Source organism: Centrocercus urophasianus, unplaced genomic scaffold (assembly GCF_019232065.1).
Source record: "Centrocercus urophasianus isolate 14NV4802_14NV808 unplaced genomic scaffold, USGS_Curo_1.0 seq_10, whole genome shotgun sequence".
In the NCBI taxonomy this organism is placed as follows: Eukaryota; Metazoa; Chordata; class Aves; order Galliformes; family Phasianidae; genus Centrocercus; species Centrocercus urophasianus.
In genome coordinates, this window is record NW_024884142.1 from 82,283,419 (window position 1) to 82,309,248 (window position 25,830).

The 25,830-nt window shown below is 39.7% G+C and overlaps 1 protein-coding gene across 3 annotated transcripts in view; it reads left to right on the forward strand.

Moving 5' to 3' along the window:
- Positions 1-1,558: 1,558 nt before the first annotated feature.
- The window catches only part of RPS6KC1 (ribosomal protein S6 kinase C1), a 79,615-nt gene continuing 55,343 nt past the window's right edge, over positions 1,559-25,830 (forward strand). Inside the window, exons 1-6 of one of the 3 annotated variants that reach the window (XM_042839633.1) lie at positions 1,559-1,633; positions 5,849-5,969; positions 12,422-12,537; positions 15,281-15,374; positions 18,708-18,767; positions 19,551-19,913. In XM_042839633.1, coding sequence (XP_042695567.1) covers positions 19,622-19,913 — 292 coding nt within the window. In that variant the 5' untranslated portion in view covers positions 1,559-1,633; positions 5,849-5,969; positions 12,422-12,537; ... (1 more) ...; positions 18,708-18,767; positions 19,551-19,621. Of the gene's footprint in view, positions 1,634-2,440; positions 2,526-5,848; positions 5,970-12,421; positions 12,538-15,280; positions 15,375-18,707; positions 18,768-19,550; positions 19,914-25,830 lie in introns of those variants that run through there. The other 2 variants (XM_042839624.1, XM_042839615.1) reach the window with 2 other exon arrangements.

Consider the following 25,830-nt stretch of genomic DNA (forward strand, 5'->3'; position numbering starts at 1 on the left):
CAAGTCTCTGGATTGATTGTAGGTTTGGTTGAAGGGGAAGACCTCTTTTGGGGTTGACCTTCAGGAAAGGATATGAAGAACAAAGTAGGAAGACGCATTAATTATTACATACTGACTTAAAGTTGGCAGGACTGATAGATATAGAAGGCAATGTAACATTATAACAAGTGTGGAACAGGGCCTCTGGGTTTTATTCCAGATTCTTACTAACTGGCTGGTAATTACTCATCTCTCTGGGTCTCCTTCTGCCCATCTGGTAACTTTCCTAGCTGCCAGAACTGGTGTAAGACTTTAACTAAAGGTGAACTGCAAAGCCAAACAGCTGGTGCACGCCCTTTGGTCTCCTTTTGACACACAGCCGTACCTGTGGTACCTTCCTTCCTCAGCTCTACAGCTTCCCTACATCAAGTACGCCAGCTGCTGGAAAAGAAGAGTCGGAATTGTTCACAAATGGTACACAGGCACTGGCTGGTAGTGAATGAGGTAGCACAGCCACAAGGTTAAAGTTTGGTCAAGTTGCCAAATGTGACATTAGTCACAGATTTCCTTGGATTGAGGAAAAGCTGAGGAAAGGTTTGTCAGTGCAGGCTGTTACAAGGGACTGACAACTGAGTGATGCCCGAGGCCAGTGAGATGGTGTTCTATGCTGTGGAACGTGAGTTATGTAACTCCTTCAACTTGCCCCTGTATGTCACCAGTTCACAGTGCTAATTTTTTTGGGGTGTGTCAGTGTGCTGATAGTCTGAGTTTGGGGTGAGAGTTTATTTATGCCCTGTTTATTTAACACTGGGCTAATTATTGTGCTAAATGGCTTTGGCTGAGTTATAATGAAGGACATACTGACTGACACAAGGTAATTGCAGTTATGAAATAAAGATACCTGGTTTCAATGTGTTTGATTGTGTGGATGTGCTCTTACTGGTGTGACCAATGCAGAACTTGGATTACGAAGGCTTTTTTGCAGTCAATGTTTATTTATGGAAAGAAATCCTGACAAAACACAGGCTTCTTGATGGTGTGCAGTCAAGCCTCATTTTCACTGCGGTTTTCCTCTGGACAAAGTCATTTATAATTAATTAGGGAAAGAGCGTTTAAGCAGAAACAAATACAGAAGGATGGAATTAGTTGCGTGTGCACGTTGATGGCTGTAAGTGAAGTGAAAATACTGTCTTAATGAATACAAAGCCTTACATTCACAGCAAGGCAGTGAGTGACTTGTATTACGCTAAGCATAGCCTTTATTAGCTCTGCTTAGTGGGAGTAATGTGACCCAAATATGAAATAATAGAAGAAGATGGGAAAGATGAGGGGGGTGCCCTCTGTGCAGCTTTGTTCTGTGAGATGCCTTCTGTGCCATTTTGCCTGGAATGTCCGTCTTGATTTCTCATCCCAGCAACCACCTCTGCTGCTGGAACTCCCTACTGTGTTGTGTTTGGATATTAGACTTCTGTGAAACTAATGAAAACAGTTCTAAGTGCAAGGAGAAATATACAAGTGCCTGCCTTTTTCCAGGTTTTAATTTTCAGCAACAAATCACTGCGTGTTTCCATTTGGAATAGTAAAGCTGAGCGCTAAATGTTTTTGTTTTCCTTTTCAGATTGTTTCAAGAAAAAATCCAGAGGATGTCCAGGAGGTAACAGTTTAAACTTGTACAAATGTCTTTACATATCACATTATGCCTTTTGAAGTATCTTTGATGTAATTTAGCAATTTCTGTGTATTTTGTCATCGTAATTGTGCAAACTCTTTTTTTGTATGTTTCCATCTGTTTTTTGCTTTCATACTTGAAAACAGTCGCTGGTGTAACATGTTGCAATTCTGCCCTCGGTGATGAATGTGACTTGAAACAAAGTCTTAGGAAGTAAAGTGTCTTTTGATGACAAGAAGGCTTTGATAACTTTGCAAGCTCTTTTCTCAGGGCTGGAATTGGCAAATTGATGGTTACTTAACTCCTACTGGTAAAATTAGAGATCAGTCTGCAATCCAAGTCTTAGGTCTCAGCTGTAGGTATTACAGTCCTCTTTAACCAATACTTCATGGAAAGCCTACATCATTACTGGCTATTAGTGAGCAGGGAAAATGGAGGCACGTGGGAGTAATTGAGGGAGATCAGACTACAAGTCATATATTATGCGTCTCCCTTTGAGGATCCTTAAGTATTTTCCCATGATGTACTTTGATAAAACTTCTGAATTGCTTGCTCTTTGCCTCTTCCAAAAAGGCTCTGAATAAGCCTTGTATCACTTTAATGCCTTGGAAAATCTATTTTTTGTTTCCTTCTTGATTTCTTTTAGACTAATGACTTGACATTGCTCATACTATTATGATGTACATGCAGTATCTTCCTTCAAAAGCACAACCTTATGGCTTTTCAGACATTGAGTAACATGCATATGTTGAATTTCTGGTGCAGTCTCTTACCACAGTTGAGGAGAACCTGGATAGTTGATGAAAGAAGAGCCCATAGATGAATTCATTGCATCTGTATGGTCAGACATGAGTTACTGATTAGTGGCTTGGCAGAGGTGAGACTTGCCTGCTACACCCAATACCCTTTTGTTGCATCTTTCTTTGAATTCTTGAGGATGAGACAAGCATGAGCATTCATGCTTCTGGCTTTTTTTTTTTTTTTTTTTTTCTTAAGCTATAGAAGATTAAAAGTCTATCAGAATCAGAGTGATCACAGAGCTAGTGGTAGACCTGTGTGACTGTAGCTTGTAGCTCAGTCTCCTCTTCCAGAGAGACTCCTGAGTTGAGCCTACACGTGTGCACCCTCTGCCAGTACATTAATCTTCATTTGTGGGAGAAACACTTTATAGCAGCTGTTGATGAGCTGTTCATCAGTAAAATACATTGAGTGTCTTTCAGCTAGTGTACTGCATGAATATATTTTAAATAATTTTGAAATAAACAGCAAAGCCATATCCTTCAGTCCTTGCTTTACTTTATAGATGCAGGCTAGCCTCGCAGGATTCCACACACTTTAGTCAACATGGGAACGTGAATGTGCCATGAACTAGTTGATAATTTTTCCACTTTGTACTATATCAAAGTAATTATTTTGCATGTGATAGTGTGGTAGCGTGATGCAGTTTTGTTATAAGCAAGCATCTGAAAGTTCCTAGTTACTAAAAGCAAGACTGCAGACTGTAGTTGCTAGAATTATAGTGGGAAAACAACATACACTGGGAGCTTTGCTGTTGTAGTGATCTCCTGTGAAGTGAAAGACCTGTGGGCAGTGTTTGAAAGAAAAAAAAAAGATGCTTCTAATCTGCTCCTGCTGAAAATAAATTATCTCAGTTTTCTGGAATATTTGTTTGGAAATCCAACAGACAGAATTTTGTATATTCAGCAACCCTCTTACTTTATGGCCTCCCTGTGCAACCACTTCCCACTTGGCCATGCCTGCCTACGTTTTCAGAAGTCTTTTAATGGCATTGCTGTGATGCTAATAAATGAGTAACGTATGTGCAGCTGTATGTAAGGCCATGTACAGTCATCTCAATTCTGCTTTCTGTCAGCTCTTCTAACTGCACTTTGGAATACCTTTAGTGCACAGTCTCTCCCGCTGCAGCCAACTAGAGTTCAGGATGTCCTCACCTGTTATTGTTGGGACAGGAAGGAAGGTAACTTTGTAAGGGATTTCTTCTCAGAAGAATGACGTTAATGCAAAATTGTATGTGGAGGAGTTAACAGATACTGAAGGGCTTGTGGCATTCATTTCAGTTTCCTTGCTTCCGTGTGTTGATGATGGCAACATAGCATATGAAGTCATTCTAGTTAGGGCAGTCCATGGTTGATTTTCTTTTTTTTCATCCATAATTTGCTGAGGAGAAAGGGTTATTTTTTTGTGGAAGGCAGAGATCAGATGAGTTAATAGAGATACAGTGGCTCTAGCTATGATGAGCACACACATTATTCCCTTACAAGTCTAATTCCTGTTTTATGATATACTTGGTGTGCTTTGTTGGGCCTCAAAGTATAGCACGTCCTTCCTCCAAATCTAATTTCTGAAGAGTATATTACAGTGGGAGCTTTGCTAACTTTGCTGAGCTGTGTGCATGCAAAGGCATGATTTCCATGAGCTTGTGAAAGAGTTTAGGATGACCTTCACTCATTTGCTTTACAGGCCTTTTATGTTTTCTCCTCCTGGCTACTGGGAGAACGCTTGCAGCAGCAAAAAATAATACTCCGTAGTGGAACAGAATTTAATGCTCTTAATTTTTGGCAACATTTCTCAGTGTCTCCAAATACTGGCTATATTGCAGCTTGATGTTTTGTGACTTTGCTTTCTTAAGAAACTCAATAAGTGCTGATCACCCACTTTCTGGATATTGGATTAAATGGAAGTACAGCAGTAGAGAATTATTGTTTCTGGAAGTCAAATCACTAGTTAACTTTCTTGAGAGATTCTGTTTTTAATTGCCTTGCCTGTTGAACTCCATCAAATACTAATTGCAGCTGAGTTCTGGATGCATGTGTGTGGTAGGTAGGTGGGGCTGAGTCAGGACAGCTACTTTACACATAATTAAATTGATGAGGTGAATAGAGTGTTGCCATGGTAAAGCTTTACATATACACTCCTAACGGTCCTATTGCCTTAAATCTGCACTGTTCTGTAGGTATGACTTGCATCCACTGACAATTGGAAGGCCTCTGACCTGGTGCTTAAAAGGAAAAAAAGAATTACTCAAAAATCAAACCTTTTACTTCTCTCTAAATCTGATCTCCTTGAGGAAAGCAAATTTTTTTCAATTATGATTGCTCATGAGAATGCAACTGGTTAAACCATAAATATATGGAATATTTAAAATGGTGTTTAGTTGTGTTCACTTGATTGAGACTTGTGACTGAAGGAACACTGGAATCAACTTATGAATTTATTACACCCTCTTTGTTTTTCTTTGTTCTATACTAGTCTCTTTGCATTAGTGTTGAGTTTTATTACCATGGCTTAATGAGTCTAGCAAAAAATGCCTTTGTTCTTTTTCTTAATTTATTTTCCTAAATCTTGTTAGCAAACTCATTAGCAGTCAAATGCAAATTCTGTTGCTTGATTTTTCTCCTGATCTGATTTTCCTACTGGGTTTCCTTCTTTCTCAAATGGCAGGATACAAAGAATGGGATGGAAGAAGGATAATGTAGATACCTGGCTGCAAGATGGCTACTTCTTTCTGAAAAGGGCAGATCAGGAAAATCCATTGTAATGAATGCTGTCCTTGCATTTCTGAAGTCTAGAGTACAAAAAGAATTGTTCAATTTTTTTACCATGACTATTAGTAATAAAAAATTTGGGCTTGCATTTGCACACGGTCAGCGTTTTATGTAGATGCATAAATTATCAGCTAGTTTGTAGTCCTTGGTGCTTAATGCTCTATCCATAAGAAATCCTCTGTCTATAAGATTCTGTAAGAATCCTTTACTTGTACTGATTCATTTTTCCTAGTTTTCTCTTGCTGTTGTCTCTTCCCCATACCTGCGCCAAGCACAGCATGCTGTTCAGTTTTGGATAGTGAAATGCTCCCATTTAGCTTTTCTTTTTTTCCTTCTCTTAGTGGCTCCTTGTAACTGGTCTGCATCGTGGCTGAAACATTGCTGCTTTCACCCTCTGTGTCCTTTTTTCACCTTTTCCTTAATGTTTAGTCTGTACGCTGCAGTCTTGTTAGCCAAAATGGGGTTGGGGACAGGTACCTAATCACTATTTTTTATGATTGTTACGTTTGTCAGTTCAGATTGTATATTTTTGCTAAATGTGTTTGCTGAAGGTAGTGATCTGATTTGCTTGAAAATGTATTTGTGCTTTGAACAACAACCCTACTAATACTCCCCACCTCTTTCTGTGCTTCAGATAGTCGTTTGGAAGAGATACAGCGACTTTAAGAAGCTGCACAAAGATCTCTGGCAAATTCATAAGAACCTCTGCAGGCATACAGAACTCTTTCCACCTTTTGCCAAAGCAATAGTGTTTGGTAAGCATGATTTCTTCCTGAATTGCTGAAATGTATTGATAACTCAGAATCCATGAGTACATTTTGTTTTGCAGCTGCGTGGAGAAGTCTTTCCTATGTGCTTTTGAGCTCAGTGTTTTTGGTTTGTTGTGAATGTCTTACCGATAGGTGGGCTGCTTTCACAATTTGGTATTTTTATTATTATTTTTAAATGGAATTACTTATGTGCTTGTGCATTTTAGAGAAATAAGCACTTATGTTTGTTGATGTAATATGTTCTATGAAAGTCTCTTACAGTGAGGGTGGCGAGGCTGGAACAGATTACCTCGAGATGAGGTTGATGCTCTGTTCCTGGAGACTTTCAAGGCGAGGCTGGATAAGGCCCTGAGCAACCTGATCTAGCTGTGGTGTCCCTGTTCAGTGCAGGGGAGTTGGACTAGATGGCCTTTAAAGGCCCCTTCCAACTCTAAGGATTCTTTATGTGTTAAACATTAGTTCCCTGTTTTCAGGAGCACGTTGTTTGTATTAGCTTTGTGAACAGTGCTTGAACAATGTACAAGACTATCATATATAAACTGTTTATTGATGAGTTACAGAGAAGTACAATGTTGGAGAAAATATGTTATATTTAATTATAACTATCAGTTGTATACTCCTTTGAGGTCAGTATTACATAAAGCTATTAATTATACATAGGAGGGCTGTGACTCTACATGAGAAATATGTGGCAAAAGCTACTTAGCCAAAAAGGGTTTTATCGTAATCCAGATGGAAATCATCAAGAGTAGCCATAGATGGATTTTCACTGAAGCAGTATGGCTCTGTATAGAACTCCATACAGAACCAATTGCACTGTCAGCTACTAAAGAAAAAAACATTCTGTGCCTCTCAAGGAAAAACCAACCAACCAACCAACCAAAAAGGCCATCCAATCCTCCCGAGTGTTAAGGCTTAAAATAACTTGAACATTAAAATGTAATATCATGTTGTGTAACATTGTATTTTGAACCTTATCTTGCTGGATGTGCAATATCTTGAGCTTTAAGCCTTTTTGTTGTGTAGTGTATCGTATTGTATTTTTAACAAGTTGTGTGCCTCCTGTGCATGTTGCACTTCTCACAGCATTTTTCATATTTTTTTTCCTTGGAATTTAATGTTTGTGTGTTCACTGTTTTTCAAGTTTCATGGCATGCCTCTTGTGTACAGTTTTGCACCTTTTCTCCATTTTTTGGCATCTGTGTGTGTTTTTTTGTGCATCTTTGGATGCGGTGCATTTCAGCTGGGTGGGCCTTTAGGTGTGCTCTTTTTTTGTGTTTATTTTTCACGTGTCTTTTTAAGCAGCCAACGTGCAGCTGCTGCATGTTTCCACATTTTCCTCATGCACTCTTTGTAGACATGCATGTGGCATAAGCTTTTGCACATTTTTTCCTTGTCCCTTGCTGGTGTGTTTCAGCCTCTAGCATGCGTTTGACATTTTTACCATTCACTGCTCATCTTTTCACATGTACTATGTTTTGATGTGCATCTAGTGTGTGTTTTTGCTTGGTTTTTTTTTCCTTGTATGGCATTTTCGCATGCATTTAACACTTTTTTTCCCCTTTCTTGCACCTTGCTGTTCTTTGCATACTTTATCTACATTGTTTATTCTTTTTATATTGCACAGTGTTTTTTGTTGATGCATTTTTTATTTTAAATTATGATTTCTTGGGGTAAGCGTGAAAAGAAAATAACAAAAAGCCCCAACCCCCTGTGACTTTGATAGGCAGACCTGCCAGTTCACGGAGTGCCATAGCAGAGGTGGTTCAGTCACCCTTCATTCAGCAGTGCTGTTGTGCAGCTCTGGGCTGTGGCACTGTAGCAGTATTTGCTGGCAGCCCTCTTTTTCCTCCTGTGTCAAAGAAACAGTTGGAAACTCCCGTGGAGACAAAACCTCCACCTTCAAAGCACAACTTTTCCCTTAGTTTCAGGACCAAATTCTGCCAGACGTAGAGTTTTTGCTACCTAGTGCTACCATGCTTATTCTTGTTCACTGTGCTGCATGTAGGGATGGTGCTGGAATGTTTTAAAGAATATGTGAACATAAACAAGTGGAAGTTGGCTTGCAGGCTGTGTGCAAACTACTCTCGGGGAGGTACTGACTTAGCCTGCTATTGTTAGAAATGTTCAAGTGATGGGCAAGGAGGCTGAGCTCTGGTGTAGACTTCATGGGTCTCTGTGCAGAGCTGTGTAAAATTCCTAGTTTGTCTTTCACAACAGGTACATTACACTCAGCTCTTGGGTCTTTTTATGGCTTATTTATGAAGTTGGAAGAGGAATAAGCTTCACTGTTCTGTCAGAATTTGTGCACTGATGTTTAAAAAGAGAGTGCCGTATTAGTTTCATCTTGAGATTATTTTTATGTCTCATTTACAAACTAGAGTGCTTGCTGGACAAGTTATTCACAGAGCCAACATTTGCAATCTGTAATGTAATGTTAGGTAGAAGGTATGGTATCTATTCACAAGGGAGGGGGAAGAGAAATTAAAATGGAGGTTGAAAAGAGTGCAAACTTCTAATTACTTCTAAAGTAATTTAATTGTCAGAAATACAGATTTGGGGGCTGTTACTGTCTATAAACATGGGACAAATAGAACTAAATCCCTTTAAAATCTTTCTTTTGTATGGAACAAACAAATGTAACTGCAGCATACATTCAAAGAGAGGGAAATCTACAGAAGGACTCAGTGTAGTTGTTGACAAAACACTCTTTAAAGTTAAAAACCAAACTAAGCAAAACTTACTAAGTTTGAATGAAAAATACAGGAAAGAAAAAATGAGGTAAAAAATTTTAAATAATTCATAGATAGCAGAAAGGAACAGAAATGTCCTATTTTTTCCAATTTAAGATTTATCTTCATTTAAAACATAAAATTTTACAACAGCTCCTTCCACGCTTCTTCTACTTCGTAATGGGTGCTGTGTGTCTTATTGCCACCTACAGCATGTATCTTCAGTCCTAGTGCTTTTTGTATTAGAGAAACATGTAGCCTTTGTGGACGCTGAGTTTTTGACAAACTTCTTTTCAGTCTTGTTCAGTTAAAGGTGAGCTGCAAAGCACATCTCTGTTAAGAGCTTCCCTTTTCAGGCTGCTTTATCGAAGCATTTCTGAAATGTTTTTTCACTGTGGTGATGTTTTCTTTGTTGCAGTTTTTAAATTAGTTATTTATAAGCATTGCCAATAGTTGCCAATGGCATAGTTTCATTTTTTTTTTTTTTTTTTTAAATGCACATACTTTAAGTAACAGTTCTTGTTGTTTTGTGGAGAGTATACTTTACAAGTGGGTACTGTTGAATCAGACAGTTGAGCTTATTTGTTTTGAGAGTGTTAAACCTCAGCAGCACCTCAAGTGTAGCATTCGGAGTTTCAGGAGGTGATGTGGAGTACTGGGAAGGATTTAGAAATGGATCAGCCACGCTGTGCTGTTGTATTTGGGATAACTGAAGATGTGTCACACCTGCAGAATTGAGCTGCCTTGCACATTCTGCAGCACAGCTTTTGAAAATTATGATCTGCAAGTGTGTGGTTTTTTTTTAAGCTGCTCGCTTCCAAATATGAAACTTGGTATGGGTGAGGGAAAAATAAATCCAGTGAAGGATAGAAAAAGTAGAATGAACTTTTCCACCCATGTTATGGGTGATCGTTCAGGCCATAGTAAGCTCAGGTAATGATACCAAATGAAGGAACCTGTTTAAGGATTAGGTGTCATGTGGTCTGAAGTGTTGTGAGAAACTGCACTGTGAGCAGAAACTTTGCTAGGTACTTTGTTTTTCAGATCTGCTCCAGAAACAGAATGGCGAAATCTTTTAACAGAAATTTACATTTGATTTCCATGCTCATAGGAAATTCTGAAAGCATCATTTGCTGGAGGAGTAGCCCAATGATGTTAATGCATTTGTTGTATGATGAAACTGAGCTTGAGATTTCCTAAAACTCTGGAAAGCTATGATCTCTGTCATGAAGTTTTCATTTGTCTAAGAGACGTGAAGAGCAGTGGAAATTACATTGACGTAGGTGCAGGAAGATATCATTTAGACTGTGTCTGAAGAGTCAGATGAGGTATCTGAGTACTTCTGAAAGTCTTACTGAGAATGGAGAGACCAGCCAAAGCACAACAGGAAAACTAGGGGAGTGTGAAGGAGTTCAGTAAGGGTGTCTGGGCATGGAACTGCTGCAAAGATGACAGTCTGTGAACTGTGCCAAATAATATTTTTCCATCCCAAGAAGTCCTGTAATTCTGAAACTGGTTGTCCTGTTAGTGTATCGTGGTGCTGATGAGCCAGGAAATGTGACAGTGACTTTAATGTTTCAGCGGCTTTATTCCAACATACATCTTAGTGAATTTTGTTCTTGCTCAGCTCCCTAAGAAAATAAGGCTTATATAATTGCACTGTCAGAAAGTCAAATCTCCTGCTCATGTGGATCAGCTGAATTTGAGAGATGAGGTGCCTGATGATGTTTCTGTGAAGTGTGTGAAACAGCATCTCAGTGAGTAGTGTGCCCATGCTGTGTCTTCCTAAGGGAAGGAGGAGCCAGCTGCTGCCTGTTGGACTTGCACATGAGCATGAGCATGTTCAGCCTGTAGGCCTGAGTGCATGTTGCCTGTGCCTGATGGAAGCTTGGAGAAGGTGAGGAAGAAGAAAATCACTTCTTAACTGTTTTGATGAAGGCCTATAATGGAGAGAGAAGGATCCCTGGGAAACCAGGAATGGTGTCTTACAGAATCACTTTTTTGTGCAGACTGTACATTTCTGACTTTGTTAGGTGCTAATTTCTTTGTAATCAATTTTCTGATGCGTTGCATTAGCATCTGTGTTACTTTGTAGATTAATTTATTTCATGCTGTTACGCTTTATTGAGGGAAATTATTTTTTCATGATATCCTGTTTTTCTTGGTGTGAGGCAAAAACCATAATGCTCCTACAGTGTTGCTCTGAAGGCCTCTGAAGTTTGATGAGCAGTTTGATATGGCCTGATTTCAGCATTGCCACTGAATGTGATAGCATTGCCTTTGCCTTCTTTCTGCTTACTTGTTGCCCACTCTTTTGTATGTCTGCTAATGTTTGTACAGCTGAATGGCCGGGGTGAACAAATCATGGGGCTGATCCAGCTGAAAATTAGCCCAGCAATGTCTTTTCTTTCTTTTCATGGAAAAAATAATCCCCAAAAGCTGTGTTTGTGATCTTCTGAGTATGTACGTGTCTTTCTAGTTTTATTTTCTTTTTTCTGTTACCACATGGGCAGGAGCTATTTACTTGAAGAATTTCTAGAAAGAGTCCTGCTTTGATATTTTCTTCTGGGATTTTTTTTTTTTTTTTTTGCTTCTGAGTATAAATGAATTTTGCTTTTGTATTCAATGCATCTTTTGTCCTCTTCAAAGGTTAATGCCACAGAGCTGTTATAGGTGGCTCTTATTTTTATGGTCATGCTGTTATAGCAATACTATTTCTTGAACTTGTCTTCCCAGTCCTTTTTTTTCCCTCTGTATAGCTGTTTCAACTATCTTTTCTATTCTCCTCCAATTATTACTGTTCACCTCTGCCCTTTTCCTTTTGTAAACTTGTAACTATTTCAACAACAAAGTGATGTTGATATGAAAAGCTAAAAGAAGTTGTGTGCAATTGTGAAGAATGTGGATTTAAGGTAGTAATGCAAGGGTCCTTTCTCCTGAGAAGCAAATCTCTGAGGTGAGCTGTGGGATTGGTTTTTAAACACTTTTTTTATTTTTTTATTTTTCCCTAATTGGAACGTCTTGGGTGCTGGGAAGGGAAAAAGGAAAGGACTGTACATTTTGGTAAATGAGCTGCCTCCCAGCTCTGATTACCTCCTGAATCCAGGGCAGATGAGGCCCTGTCTGCTTGGAGCTGTAACTTCCTTGTCTCACTGCGATTTGTCTCCATAAATAGCACCTTGGAATCAATTATCTGTTTGGGGGGCTTTTAGCAGTATTTCTGCTTTCTGCTCATGTCATGCATCGTTCTTGAGAACACGTGAAGAATGCTCAGCTCCTTACAGGATTTGGGCTGTAATCAAGGCTGACACTGACTGGCATATTGTCAAATTGCACACGTATCATTTACTGTTAGACAACACTGGACATCCGTTAGTGTCTCTTGGCTAATGAAGAGTGTTGCCTCACATATTCTTACGATGGGAGTGTGAAGGATTCTTGTTGTAGCTGCCAGCTTTCATCATGCAAGTGGATTGCAGAAGGTGGTACTCTAGGGATAATTGAGAATAGGAAGATTGAAGATTTGCTGTGTTCTTCTGAAGCACTGGAATGACTTCCATCGGCTCAGAGCATTGTCTCCAGAACATTGCTTTATTCATTTATTTATTTATTTTAAAATAAATATTTATTTACTCTGTGGTGATTATTATTGCAGAATAAATATCTAGTTATTTCTAAAACTGTCAATCCGCGTGTCTGTTCCAGGGCGATTTGATGAAACCGTGATTGAAGAAAGAAGGCAATGTGCTGAAGACCTGTTGCAGTTTTCTGCTAATATCCCTGCCCTCTACAACAGCAAACAGCTTGAAGAGTTTTTTAAGGTTTGTTAGTATTTGCAAGAGCATTTTCCTTATTGATAGGAATAAAGTATACTGCTGATTCTGCTTTGTTTATAACAATAGAATGCCAACCAGCTGATCTGACATGCTTTCTGAAGCAACTGGCAGTTTTCCATTCACTCTCAAAATGTAGCTTTGAGGAAAAAACCAAGAAGGTGTATCATACCTCTGAGGTGGAAAGGTCTACAGGAACTTTAGGTGAAGGGATTTGGAATTCTTGCTTACCAAATGATGAGCAAAACCAGTGATGTTAAATCTGGATGATGTGGGGAAGCAATAAAAATTCTACCATCAATTTGGCATGTAACTAGTTAAATATGCTACTTGCACAGCGTTATGAGAACCACTCACCAGAATACAGTTTAGGACAGTAAGTTGAGACTTTCTTTTTATTACATCTGAAGCAGTTCACTTTCAGTAGTTTCTTCAAACCTCTTTATTTTCAGTACTTAGCTAATTCCAATATTCCACAGGCAGATAAGCATCAATTTACTTGTAAACATGATAATAACTCCCTGAAATTAAATAAATGCTCATTTGGTTTAGATTGGGTTAAAAGTGTATTGACATGTTTAGTCTCTTTAAATGATACATGCAAAAGCAAGATTACAGCAAGGCTTACAAATTACAACTCAAGTTCATGGAACAGTTATTGCATAATAAAGATATTTTTTGTTAAGCATTGGAAGTAATGCTAAATAGGAGAATGAATTTAAATATTTTTTAGTTTATTTCCATTTACACTTTTTAAAATTTATTTTTAAATACTTCTGTGCTTTTGGATATTTGTTCAGAACCGTTTTCATCTTTTGCTTAACAAAGGTATTGGTTTTAGCCTTCCAGTGAAAGCTAAAAGGCTAAAAGTGAAGGTTTTTCTGACTTTATAAGGCAATGAACAAACCTAAAATGGCATTCATTTTTATAGGAGTAAATATGTCTACAAGGAGGTTTATGCAAGCTTGAGCTCACGGTAGCTGAAGCTATGTTATGTTTTTCTGTAAGAAAGCTTCATGGTTTGATCAGTCACCAACTCAGAATCCTTCAGCTCCACGTGTGAGTGGTTTTGTTGCTTGTCAGATTTATGTGCATATAATCATGGAGAAATAGAGTTGGTCACTGAAGTCTTAGAAGGAACTGAGGGAGATGCTGTGTCTACCTATGTACTGCTGACTCCAGGAAAGCAGACTACCGATGTGGAAATGTGCTGGAATAGTTCAAGACAGATTAGAATTGCCTTTGGAGGTGGTGCATTTGTAATAAAAGTGCATGGAAGGGATGTACTTGAAATGCAAAGCAGAAAATTAAAAAAACAGTGACAAAATGACATCAATATAAACATAAAGCAAAACATAAAGCAACAGCAAAAAAAAAAATAACAAACCCAAGGTGTAGGGAACCTGCTTTGGCAGGGGGGTTGGACTCCATCTCTGGAGGTCCCTTCCAACCCCTACAATTCTGTGATTCTGTTTCCTCATGCAATTAACTGTTTCTTTTGATACTTTACCTATAATGCTTTCCAGGCTTAGAAGGGTACACTATTCTTATATACTGGCCCTGGCCTTATCTTCTTTTGTCCAAAACTCAGGATAGTAGATCCTGGTTAGGCTATTAATCTGATCCACAGACACTTCTATGTGAGGGCCCTGCTGACCTAGGGAATACCATGAAATGGCACAGACTCAAACCATAAGAGAGCTGGAGCATCACTGTTCTCTCCATGTAAAACTCTAGATCCTGTAGGTAGACCTGCTGCAGCCTGTGTGGTTCAGGACTTGTGTTACCACAGAAGCTGAAGTTGATACCTAAGTGGTCTGTGGCAAGCAACTCTGGCCTGAGCAAAAACCCTTGTTTTGCTTTGGTTCTTTAGAAGGAGTGCATTCTGAATTTTCATAGTCATAAAATCCCGAAGGTTGGAGAAGATCTCCAAGATCATCAAGTCCAACTGTCCACCTGCCACCAATATTTTCCCCACTAAACTGTGTTCCTTATTATAACATCTAAATGTTTCTTGAACACCTTCAGAAATGGTGTCTCAACCACCTCCCTGGGTAGCCTGTTCCAGCTCCTGAACACTCTTTCAGAGAAGTTTTTCCTAGTTTTATGTTGTGCAACGCGTGGAGTTTAGCTAGAAGGATTTGGTCAGGCTTACTGTCACTCATTTGTAGTGGAAATGGAAAGTCAGGGCTTGAAGCAGTGATTGAGCACCTGGTGGGAAGGCAGGGCCAACTCAGGAGAGCTCAGGTGCATGTAGTGCACCTGGGTGACTGCAAGGGGTAGAACCATGATCCACCCCTTTCCAGATCTCATTTAAGGGTTGGCAGTGGAGGCAAGGGTATCTTGCAGGAGATCCCTGTGTACCTGAGGCCTCCTGATGGTAAGCAGCTTCTTTCCTTTGTTTCTCAGTCTGTGGCTGCTGCATTTGAGCGTATCCTCACTTGCTGCAGCATGGGGTTTTGCTACTACACTTTCTATTTCATTACAGCATTATGCCTATTGAAGTCTGTGAGAAATTATACCAGCTATTTTACACAGTTGTTGAATAGGTTAGAATGATACTAGGATTAAACTTCAAGCTAATTTTGCAGGTATGTATAGATTGATTAAGTGCATTAACTGAAAGTCACGGAACATTTACTGGTTAGAAAAGTTGATTTTGAATATCACTGCTATATAAAGGGATTTCCATAGAGCTCAGCAACTAAATAATTTCTTTCCCTCTCTTCAGGGTGGAGAGGTACATGATGGATCTGAACTGATCGGTCCTGTTGAGCCTCTGTCTGACTCACTGACTGACAACCTATCTGACTGCAGCTCTGAAGGTTTGCTTCTTTCTGTCATGTGGCTTTATACCTTGATCTCTTTTAAAAGAGCACATAAATGACAAGTGTAAATGACAAATGCTGTATTTGTACGTTTCTGTTTGGTTGATATGACAGATAAGTTGAAACTGGGATTTAAAAAAAGAAAAGTTTGGCTAAGCAGAACTCTGTCTGCTCTGCTAGAAGTTTGCTTATAACAGGACATTTTCTGGGAGTTTGTCTGGTCCACTTTAAATGTCCTGTTGCTCTGTTGTTCCAAAGAACTTCTTCAGGTATCAGTGGGAACTGACCTCTCTGGTGTAAATGTATGCAGTCCCACCTGATTCCAAAAGGTTGGGTAAGTGATCTGGTAGCATTCATGATGAGTTGTGACTTAAGTCTCTGGTAGTAAAAATTTGCAGGGAACTTTAAAATCATTTTGAGATTGATCAATAAGTATTTAGGTAACTTTGAATTTGCCCAGAGCATGAAAAATAGGTCTAAGATTTGAATTGCTGTATTCATTTCAGAGAGTTCTTATTTAGCTGTTCGTGCCCTGGATGCCACCAGGGTTTAACTGCTGAGTAGAATCCAGAAGATATACTTAAAAATTATGCTCACAGTTTCTTGTGTATGAAACCTAATGTTGGCAAATAGGATTTGTTAAAGAGAGTAACAGCATGTAAGTATATATTATTATAACAGATACTTAAATTTGTAAGTAATACATGTATCCTTCAGATATTAAGTATACTAACGTCTTGCGACTCATACTTTCTTAAGTTTGAAACCAAACGTTGGCGAGTGGGATTTGGGAGAGAAAGTAACAGCTGTCTTTAAGGCCTCTAGATGGCAGTGGCAATACTCGGCTCTGAGTCCTCTCCCTGTTTGCATATAATTCTTCTAGTCTGATTATCATAGCTAGTTTGGACTAGTTAGTTCTCTGTTTTTGTGGGCTGACACAGCCTCCCCATGAGCACTGTTCCTCCAAACTGTCCTACTGAGAAGGGGCTTGTGTTTGCTTAACAGAAGTTGGTGTTTGCTAATAAGGTTCTGTTGTGTTTTCTCCGTTTTGCCTGTTCTTTTAAGACAAAGTTCACCCTGCAGAATACATGCGTGTTAATGGTAGAAGGATCAAACTGATGGGCTTTTTTTTTTTTTTTGAACCAAGATGAACAATAAATATCCTGCTTCTCTAACAGTTTGACAGTTCATGTTTTAAATACTTCTACAAGGATCTCTGTGCTTTTCAAGAGGGCAGATCTCAGAGCATCACAGTACTTTCTAATCTTGCTGACTGTCACTCATCTTCCTCTCTAGATATGTGAGACAATGTTCATCTGTCGAACCCCCTCTCCAAAGTTTTTCTATACCAGTTGCCACATTCTTTAGATAAATCCCCTTGGAACATCATCTTTTTTTTTCCCCTTTTTTTCTTCCTTCTGGTTTTACCACATTCATGCTTTCCTTCCAGAAATAAGCAGATGCGGTTCAGACTTTTCCTACCCCTCGTGCTGGTTGGAAGCCCTGTGACTGCGATTTGTGTGGTGATGGAACTGGGTTTTATACCACTCCCCTAAGCAAAGTTTATTATCTCAGGCTCTGTACCATGCTAGCTCTGTTAGTGCAGCTTCTGGTCAAGTCAGCTGCAGGAGACAGCTCTGTTTGAAATATTCTGTGTAGATGTGTCCTGATTCATATAGTCTGGGAGACCAGTGCACCCTTTCTACAAAACGCAGCCTGGTAGTGGTAGGGCAAGGGGTAATGGTTTTAAGCTAATAGAGAGTCCATTTAGATTGGATAGTAGGAGGAAATTCTTTACTCACAGAGTGGTGAGGTGTTGGAATAGCTTGCCTAGAGAGGCTGTGGGTCCTCCATCCCTGGAGGCATTCAAGGTGTTAGATGCAGCTTTGAGCAACATGGTCTAGTGGGAGCGGTCCCTGTTCATGGTGGAGGGTTGGAACTGGATGGCCTTCAAGGGTCTTGTTTCCATTCATTCACTCTCTTCCATTCATTCGCCTTTCTCCATCAGTCAGCTCTGTTTGCATGTGCAGATTCCCTAACTTGTGATTTTTTTTTTCACTGAAGAAGAACATTTGGCGCCTCTGAATGTTATTTCGTAAATTTAGTCATGAACAGCCAAATTTAAGTTTATCTCTAACTTCGGCAGATGATACCTAATCACTCATATCCTAATGAATCTTCTGTCTTCCTCCAACTGGTCTGTTGTGAGGTTGCCTTCTTTATGTATTCATGAAGCTACAGTTTTCTTCTCATTGTAAACACTGCTGTGTTTTCCTCCCCTGAAAAGATCTGGAGCAGTGTCTTGAGAGCACCTGTGCACTCCTGTATTCTCCAGTAGTCTTGCGTCACTGAATATTGTCATGGCTTGATTTTAGACCAAGTAATGACTGGTTATCTGTTTTTCTTCCTGCCTTTTTTTTTTCCCCTCTCACTTAGGTTAAATGATTTGCTAGCTCTGGAGAAGCAACATTTCTACAGTGCTTAGCAAGTGTGTGTGCTTTCTCTCTACTCTTCCATAAATTGTAAACCTCCCTGTCTCCCCTTCCCTTCTGAACTCTAGAGCTGCAAAATCAAAATGAAAGTTTGAGCTAGGTGCCTTTGAGTCACCTCCTTGCTGCTACACATTCTTTTTGAAGAAGACAGAATACTTTTCCTGATAACGTGCATAAACTCTTGACTCTGTTGATAATACAGAAGAAAACAAGACAGCCGGTTTTAGCTCAAAATTTACTTTTGTTGCTTGTACAAACAGCTAAATGCCTTGACCTTCTTGCTTGTTTTATTGCTTCAGTAGGTACATGTGCCAAGGTGATAAAACAAACTGCTACGTGATATCCAGGTGGCACTGCCAAATTCATTGCTCGCTCCATATGTCTCATGCAGAGTACTATTCTGGAATGACATTTTTTGAGACTGAAACCTGGCATTTTTTTCTTAGTTTGTAGATGTAGGTCCCAGCTTTGAAGACTCTTCTGTTGTAAGTCTTGTTAGCTGTAAATCATTAGAATGGTGTGAGATAGGGATTAAAGTCCTATTGTTGTTGAAATTAGGTGAGTTGGAGTGCTGAGGTTTGAGTTAGCCATCCTAAGCAAATGACTGTGTTCTGATTTTAACCTTGGTGGCAGCCAGAAATGGCAAGTCTGACTTTGCTGTCAGTTTTAATGGTGTGCTACCAAATGGATATCTCTGATAGCCAGTTCAAGAGCAGTTTCACATTACATACTTTTACCTGCAGCAGGGCCGTATCTTTTGTTTTTGATGGCAAGTGAACATCTAATCTGTTATGCAAAAGGGTATCAGAACCATTTTTATCGTTCTTGTCTTTTTCAGTTCGGAAAGACTTAAGTGGACTTGATGATGTGACGCTTACAAGCCAGTCGGAATGTGGAGGTGAGCTCTGAAGTTTCAATTAGTTCTGTGGAGTTCGAATTATTAAAGAGTCATAATTATGGATGGACACCTTATGTGGATGATGATTCACACAGAATGGTGTGCATGTAAAATATCTTTGCCACTTATTCCCGAATAACTCTTCTAGGTTTCTGTAGTTTGAAATTACTGAAGATCAGTTTGAAGTAAGTGTGTATGCTTGTGGCAAATGTAAAATAAAATAAAAGCTGTGAAATTCCAGTGAAAGAGGTATAATCCATTTTTTACCACATCTTAACAATGGAAGAATAGTATATATGGTAGTCACGAATTAGAGTGCTGCGTGATGCAGAAGCTGACAAACTGTGAATTCGAAGTCCTAATTGAATCATTTTGGGATGTTTCATTTCACTGATTTAAAACAGTATATGCAGAGAGATCTTGCAACAATGATCTGGCTTCTGCTATTCTAACAGCACTCACACAGGGAGGTTTAGCTTCCTGGGCTCCAGCAGTGAGCAGGCTTTGAAGGTTAAAGTTGGGTGTTAGATGTTTGTCTCTTCATTCCCTGTATTAAAATGAAGAATTGCTCTGCAGAGTTTGTAGCTAACTTTTTAAAAAACCATATCTCTGGTTACTCAAAAGCCATTTTTAAGTTGGAAAATTTTTGTGCGCAAAGTCTTAGGAAGTTAGAAAGGTGAAAAGAAGGCTAAAATAAAATAAAAAAGAAGGCGATAAAGAATGTTGAATATTCCTGCGGTATATAATGTAGAGTAATAAATGTCTGTCTTGTCGTGCTTTCAGGCTTCTCCAGTGATAGCGACCTGATCTCTTTGACAGTTGATGTAGACTCTCTTGCTGAATTAGATGATGGAATGGCATCCAACCACAGTTCTCCCAGTAGAGCTGTTGGCCTTTGCCATACTTCTGAGCCCCCAGTACAAAGCGCTGTGGCATCTGAGCAGGAGTGGAGCAAACCTGAAGGAGAAAGGGAGAGCCATGGTCTGTTTTCTGGAAGCTTAAAACCCAAGCCTGGCAAACAAGATTACTTAGAGAAAGCAGGCGAGTTGATAAAGCTGGCCTTGAAAAAGGAGGAAGAAGAAGACTACGAAGCTGCTTTCAGCTTTTATAGAAAGGGTGTTGATTTACTTCTGGAAGGTGTTCAAGGTATGGATCTTCCCATATTGTTTGTTTTACCTTTGGTTATGGGTATTTCATTATGGTATTTCCTTTGTTACATCTACTTATTGTGTTGCAAGGAGGTGATATGAAATGCAGAAAAATGTGTGCCTGGCTTTCATCTGCTTGATAGCTGTTGTGCTTGCAAGACAGAGAGAAATCTTTCTCTTTAAGACTTGAATAATAAGCTAGGGTCTAGTCTTCCAAGTGCCAAATATCTCCTACTCAAAATTGCAGCACAACCTCTGACTTGCAGGTAAGTAGCAAAGTGCTCCACTTTTGTCTCTTTCCTTTTTATTACCTAGGCATTAATTAATGTGTGGCACTTGCAGCACTGTTGAAACATTATTTAATTTACATGGTTAAGTGAGGATTAATTATCCCCATTTTACACATGGGGAGAGGCAGACTCAGGTTAACTTTTCAATCACAACAGGATTAGAAGTATTCTTGGCTCACAGCCTCTTGCTTCTTTCATTTAACTGTTCTCCTTTTTCTAGCTGAAAGATGCATAGAAATACACATGCTTATGCTGCTGGAGGAGAGCAGGATTTTTTTCAGAAGACTTTAATGCATCAGTATATCTGCAAAAACCATTGTTAACTGATGAAGTGCAACTCCATGTAAACTTCTGTAGAGTCTCCTTGTACCCTGTCAGTCAAGGGACAGTTTTATCCCTTTCCATCTCTAGTTCTTGATAATCTAGAGGGATAACCTCATGTATTTGCATTTTGTTCAACAACAGAATAAAATGACCACAGGAAGAGGTCTGTTGTTTCCTGGAGTGAATTCAAGGTCTGTGTATTGTGCTTCTGTTTGACACAGATCAAATGAGTGAGATTAGAATTGTGGCATTGTTTAACAGCATACGTCACATGAATATTTTGCTGCTCCAGAGCTGAACTTAAATTCTAATGTACCAAAGCATGTACAAGTAGAATCCTGTTCTCCATCTGAGTACAGAGCTCAGCAGTGGTCTAAGCCCTGTGAACAGTTGTAGGAATGGAACTTAACCTACTGAGCTGCTTTAATGGAGGCTAGAAGAAAATAATGGATAAGTTAACAATGAAGGCTGAAGGTGTGCACTTTACGTAAAATGTCAGTTAACTTTCTGGCAAAAGGGAATCCACCTCTTTTTTTTGTGCTGTCCCAGTGGTTGTCAGTAGGGCTGCTGCTTTGCTGCTTGTCATGGCTTGTCGATGTAATCAAAATGCCTTCCCTTGGGAATAGAAATGTGTACAGACTGGTTCTGGGTAGGCATCTCATCATTTTCCTTTCTCTGTCACACTGCATGGATGTGGAGATAGTGGGGAAGTTGATGGTCATCCTCTGCTGGGCACTTAGCTTAGATTTGCATGAATCCAGCTCATCTTGTTCTCTCTTCTGAGCTTAAAAAGTGTGCTTAATCGTCTATAAAGACAGTTTGAAAAGCCCCACACAAAAAACTGAAATAACAGAAAAGCTCAATCCAGGAGTTAGCTCTTGTACATTTAATTAGTGGGTGGTATGTTTAACACTGATTTGTGAATATTCGCTGTGTATTGCAATAAAAAGTCCCCATTATTTCAGCAATACTGGTTATGTAGTTCATGTGGATAATAATGTGCCTGTTTTGAAGATGAGGGTGGTGCAGCTGTTGCCAAATGCCTCTTGTCTTTTGCCATTTGGTATTTTTATCCTTTTTTGTCTAAATTAGCCTATGTATTTTTTGAAAGTGAAACACAGCATTCGTACATAGTTACACACCAATCTAAAGTGACTGTACCTTTCAAAGCAGACATGTATTGTCTGCAAATGCAGCCTTTCTTTAGATTGAACTGAAAGTGGCTTTTGCATGTAAAATGGCAGTACATGCTTTTGCCACATGGTGGCACCAAGGAAATAGGAATTGACACTTATCATTGGAAAATGTAACTAATGTACCAGAGGAAAAAAGAACCGTCATTCATCCCTTGTTTGAAACTTCTCTGAGAATTACTGTGGAAGTGAAATACCTCCATGCACTGATTAGGCATATCTAAAAGATAAAGATCTCTCTGTTACCTGCCGCCTCCTTTAGGCTTGGCACAAGAAGTTCTTACTTCTTAAATCTACGTCTTCAAAATCACGTATGAGTAAGTTTATTACTGTGAGTTTACAGACTTATTGTTTAGTTAGGAGTAGCATGCTTCCATAAAGGCAGCTGGGGCAGCTCATCTGTCATGCTCCCAGTGACCTCAGCTCTCTGAGTTAGTGTACTTCTACAGGATGAGACGAGGTATTGCACAGGCTTACACCAAAGAAGTGTCCATCTTGAGTTCATTTTCAACTATCTGTGCTCTCAGGAGCATAGTGCTGTCACTTACACTGTGCGTGCTGTATGTGTATTTTCCTCTGCTACTCTCTTGTGGACTTTTAGTACAGAATCCTTCCATGTCCTGTTTTACAGTCCTGCTGCAAGACTGGATGTGTGCCACTTGGGAGATGAAAGCAGTGTACGCTCTGAGAGGCTGTAGTATAACTTGGTCTCTGGACATCTGCCCTACAAATGTCTTGGGCCTGGTTCTGCTCCATATACATATTCAATGCTGAACATATTTGCCAGTGGGAAGGAGAACAAATTCCTGGAATGGCATCTGAGGGCTCTGCTGCTCCTGAACTACCTGCACCTCTTGTAACTTCCCATTTCCTCGCTGCCAGAGCTCCCTCACATTCACACAAAGGGAATGATTGCCATCATTTTCTTTTTCCTTGAAATATGCAGATCCTGATCCCCTCTTATGTTTTCTGGGATCTGCTGTGTGCAGGATTTTGGCACTTTTACAAAGCAGGTTTGTAAAGGTTGTGTAGCTGGTTGAGCTGAAACCTTCAGAAATTCAAGTTGGGAGTGAGTATTCCTGACTTGCTTGAGAATTTCAAGTTTTCATACTTTTTAACCATACTAGAAAATAAATACACTAATTGACAGAAACTTTGGTTCACAGTTATAGCTGCTCATTTGTTTTATTAGCATGTCAGAGTACTTTGAGGTCAATGCATTGCTTCAGGCCCAGTGGTGGAAAAAATGCACTTATTGATTGCAAGCCACCAACTTCTAGGCTGGAAATCAACTGTGTTTTGTACAAAGTTAGTGCTTTCCTGACTTCGATGCAGAAAGTAATTTGTGTTAGGAAAAAATTGGTTAGGGGCCTGAAATTATGGAAAAGGATATTTGGAATAAAGAAGGGAGTCCTGCTCCTTCTGGTGTGAATTGCTCCTCTTTCTTCAACTCCCACCATTCTCTAGTTGTATCCATTATGGATTTTGGCTGTAAAAACATAGTTAATGCTGTTGCATGTTGCTGCATTTAAATCACTTCAAGCATGTGATGGAGCAAGAACAGCCACGGCAATATTGTGATACTGTGTAGAAAAGTACAAACTCCGTTCGCTGTGGCTTAGAATACAAACTTGTCCATTCCTAGACTGCTACATATGAGGCTCTTTGTTACATATTAACATCTGAAGGTGTATGATCCATTTGCTTTGTCATAGATCTAGGGTGTTTGTGTTAGCAGCTGTGGCTAAGCACAATTAATAGTTATTTACTGTGTGAGGCTGGTTCAGCTAGGCAATGTGGACATCGTTGCATGAAGTGCGTGGTACGTAAGTCAGCTTTGCAGCCACAAGTATATTTCCCAGGTATTTCTGTTTTGTGCTGGTTATCTACAGCTCCTAGATAAGCTGTTGGTGTCTTTGAAAGCAGGCTGTGAATGTCAATTTCTCACTGCTCCGTGCTATTTTCATGTTTATCCAGTAAACAGAGCTGGAACAGAAATTACACAAATTGTTGGAACCTTGATACAATGACTTTGACTTTTAACCCAGAAATGCATATACAGTGAAATACTGGGAATACTTTAGACAGCTAGGTGATATTTCTGGATATACTGAAAACAAACCGACTTGTTTCTAATTACTGGAATTATGATGGACTATGATCTGAGCTTGTGATGGAGCCAGGAATGCAAACAGGAGCATGACTAACAGAATGCCAGACAGTGCTTTGTGAAGAGAGGAGAAAAGCCGTGGCTTTTCCATGAGCATGTTTCTGGCTTCCAGATTAAAAAGAACCTTTGCTTGTTTGTTGAATAATACTTATGAAACCAACTTCTGTCCAAAGCAGTAGCTATGTTAAAGGAATATAACTTGTGAAGTCTTATGAGTAGTATTTCTTGTTGAGAGTGGCAATCTCTATGCAGTTTTTGAGCTACACAGTGATTGTGCCAGATGAGAGCATCTTTGAGGAAACAATAGACCTGTTTTCTAAGAGCTATCAGTGTGAGTTTGTTGGCATCAAGCAAATGCAAATGAGGATCCTTGCATTCCAATTGCAGGATTATTTATGCTAATGCTATGTATTTGAGATCCTGTTGAAGAGATGAGGAACAGTTAATTTTTGCAAGACAGAGCCCTAGAGGACATCAGGACACCTTGGGCTGTGAGATGATGGAGATGATGATGTCTGCAGGAAAAGAAGGTTGTGCTGGGTTCTGCCAGGGAAGATTAATGGCAGCGTTAGTGGCAGAATTGAGGTTTTCCCCCAGCCAATCTCAGACCTCTGTGCTCAGATGATGCATCATGACTGTCTCCTTATTCCTTGTTGTGACTTCCACTGAGCTTGGAACCAGCCAAGACAGGAACTTCCTGCCCTAAGTCCTTCCAAAGGAGCTGGAAAGCCATTATATCCTAGTAGACTAGGAGGATGCTATAGGACCATTTGGATTTAGCTTTTTAAGCTACAGTGCAAAATGTTACCTCTTGACATTACAACTTCTGTTCTAAAACAGACTAGTTGTTTTAGCAGTACTTGTCTACTGGTAAGCAGCCGGATTAAGAAGGAATATTAAAAATATTGTGGTTTGCTTAAAAAAAGTCATCTAATTCCAGCGTGCTTTCAGTGATGCTGAAATTCTTGCTAATGTGGGCCATGAGCTATTCATAACTGAAATGTGCTGACTTCCAAGCCTGTTGCAGACCATATAGAGCCTCAGAGAAGATTAGTGCTACAGGATTTGTAACTGCAGGGCAGATGTTGGATAGATCACCCTGAGTAAAGTCATTCCGTATGCACACATACTGGGTTTAGACACACCATCACGGCTAAGCAGTAAAATATGGCATCTGCTAGTAAAGTATGGTGAAGTCTAGTATGTAAATGCAACCAGATTGAGGTATGTAAAGGAATACTCAAGACAGGGGTCCATTTTAAACTTCGAGACTTCTTTGCACAAAATGCTGAGAAAGATCTGGGGTTTACCTTCTGCAGGTTGGTACCCATACAATATGTGTGGATAAATTGTGGTGCTAACTAAGCCAGTGTGTGGGGCATGTTGCAGAGGCGACATTGAATGCAGTCCCATAGCATTTGATTGTGATGGAGTGAATAAACATGTCTGAAGGTAGAACATAAGCATCTGTACTTTCTTCTCTCTTCTGGAGGGCAGTGTCGGCTTGGTGTTGATCCAGCCTTTCCAAGATTTGAGTTTGTCCTCATGGCAGTTCCTCACCAGGTTGCTGATCACGCCCAGCCTCTCTGATAGACCTCCCTGCCTGCGCAGCCTTCTGTCTGGGCTGTCATTAGGCAGCACTTAGCTGCAGCAATGTGTGTTAATCTTTACTTCTGCTTTGCGTTGTTTTTAACCTCCTATCAGAAGACCCCTAGTGGTTGCCATGCTTCTTCCAGCACAGTGTAAACACATCAGGCTCACCTAGGTGGTGGTACGTCTGTCCAGGTGAGAAAACTAACTGAAGTCTCTGACTGCAGAATTAAATGCCTCAGGCCGTGTAGGTGAATTAAGGGTCAATTCCTTTAGCTAAGAAAGAAGAGCATAGAGAAGTTTGAAAGTCTTTTCCTCTCTTTCATGGTGGTGGTCTGTGTAAATTCT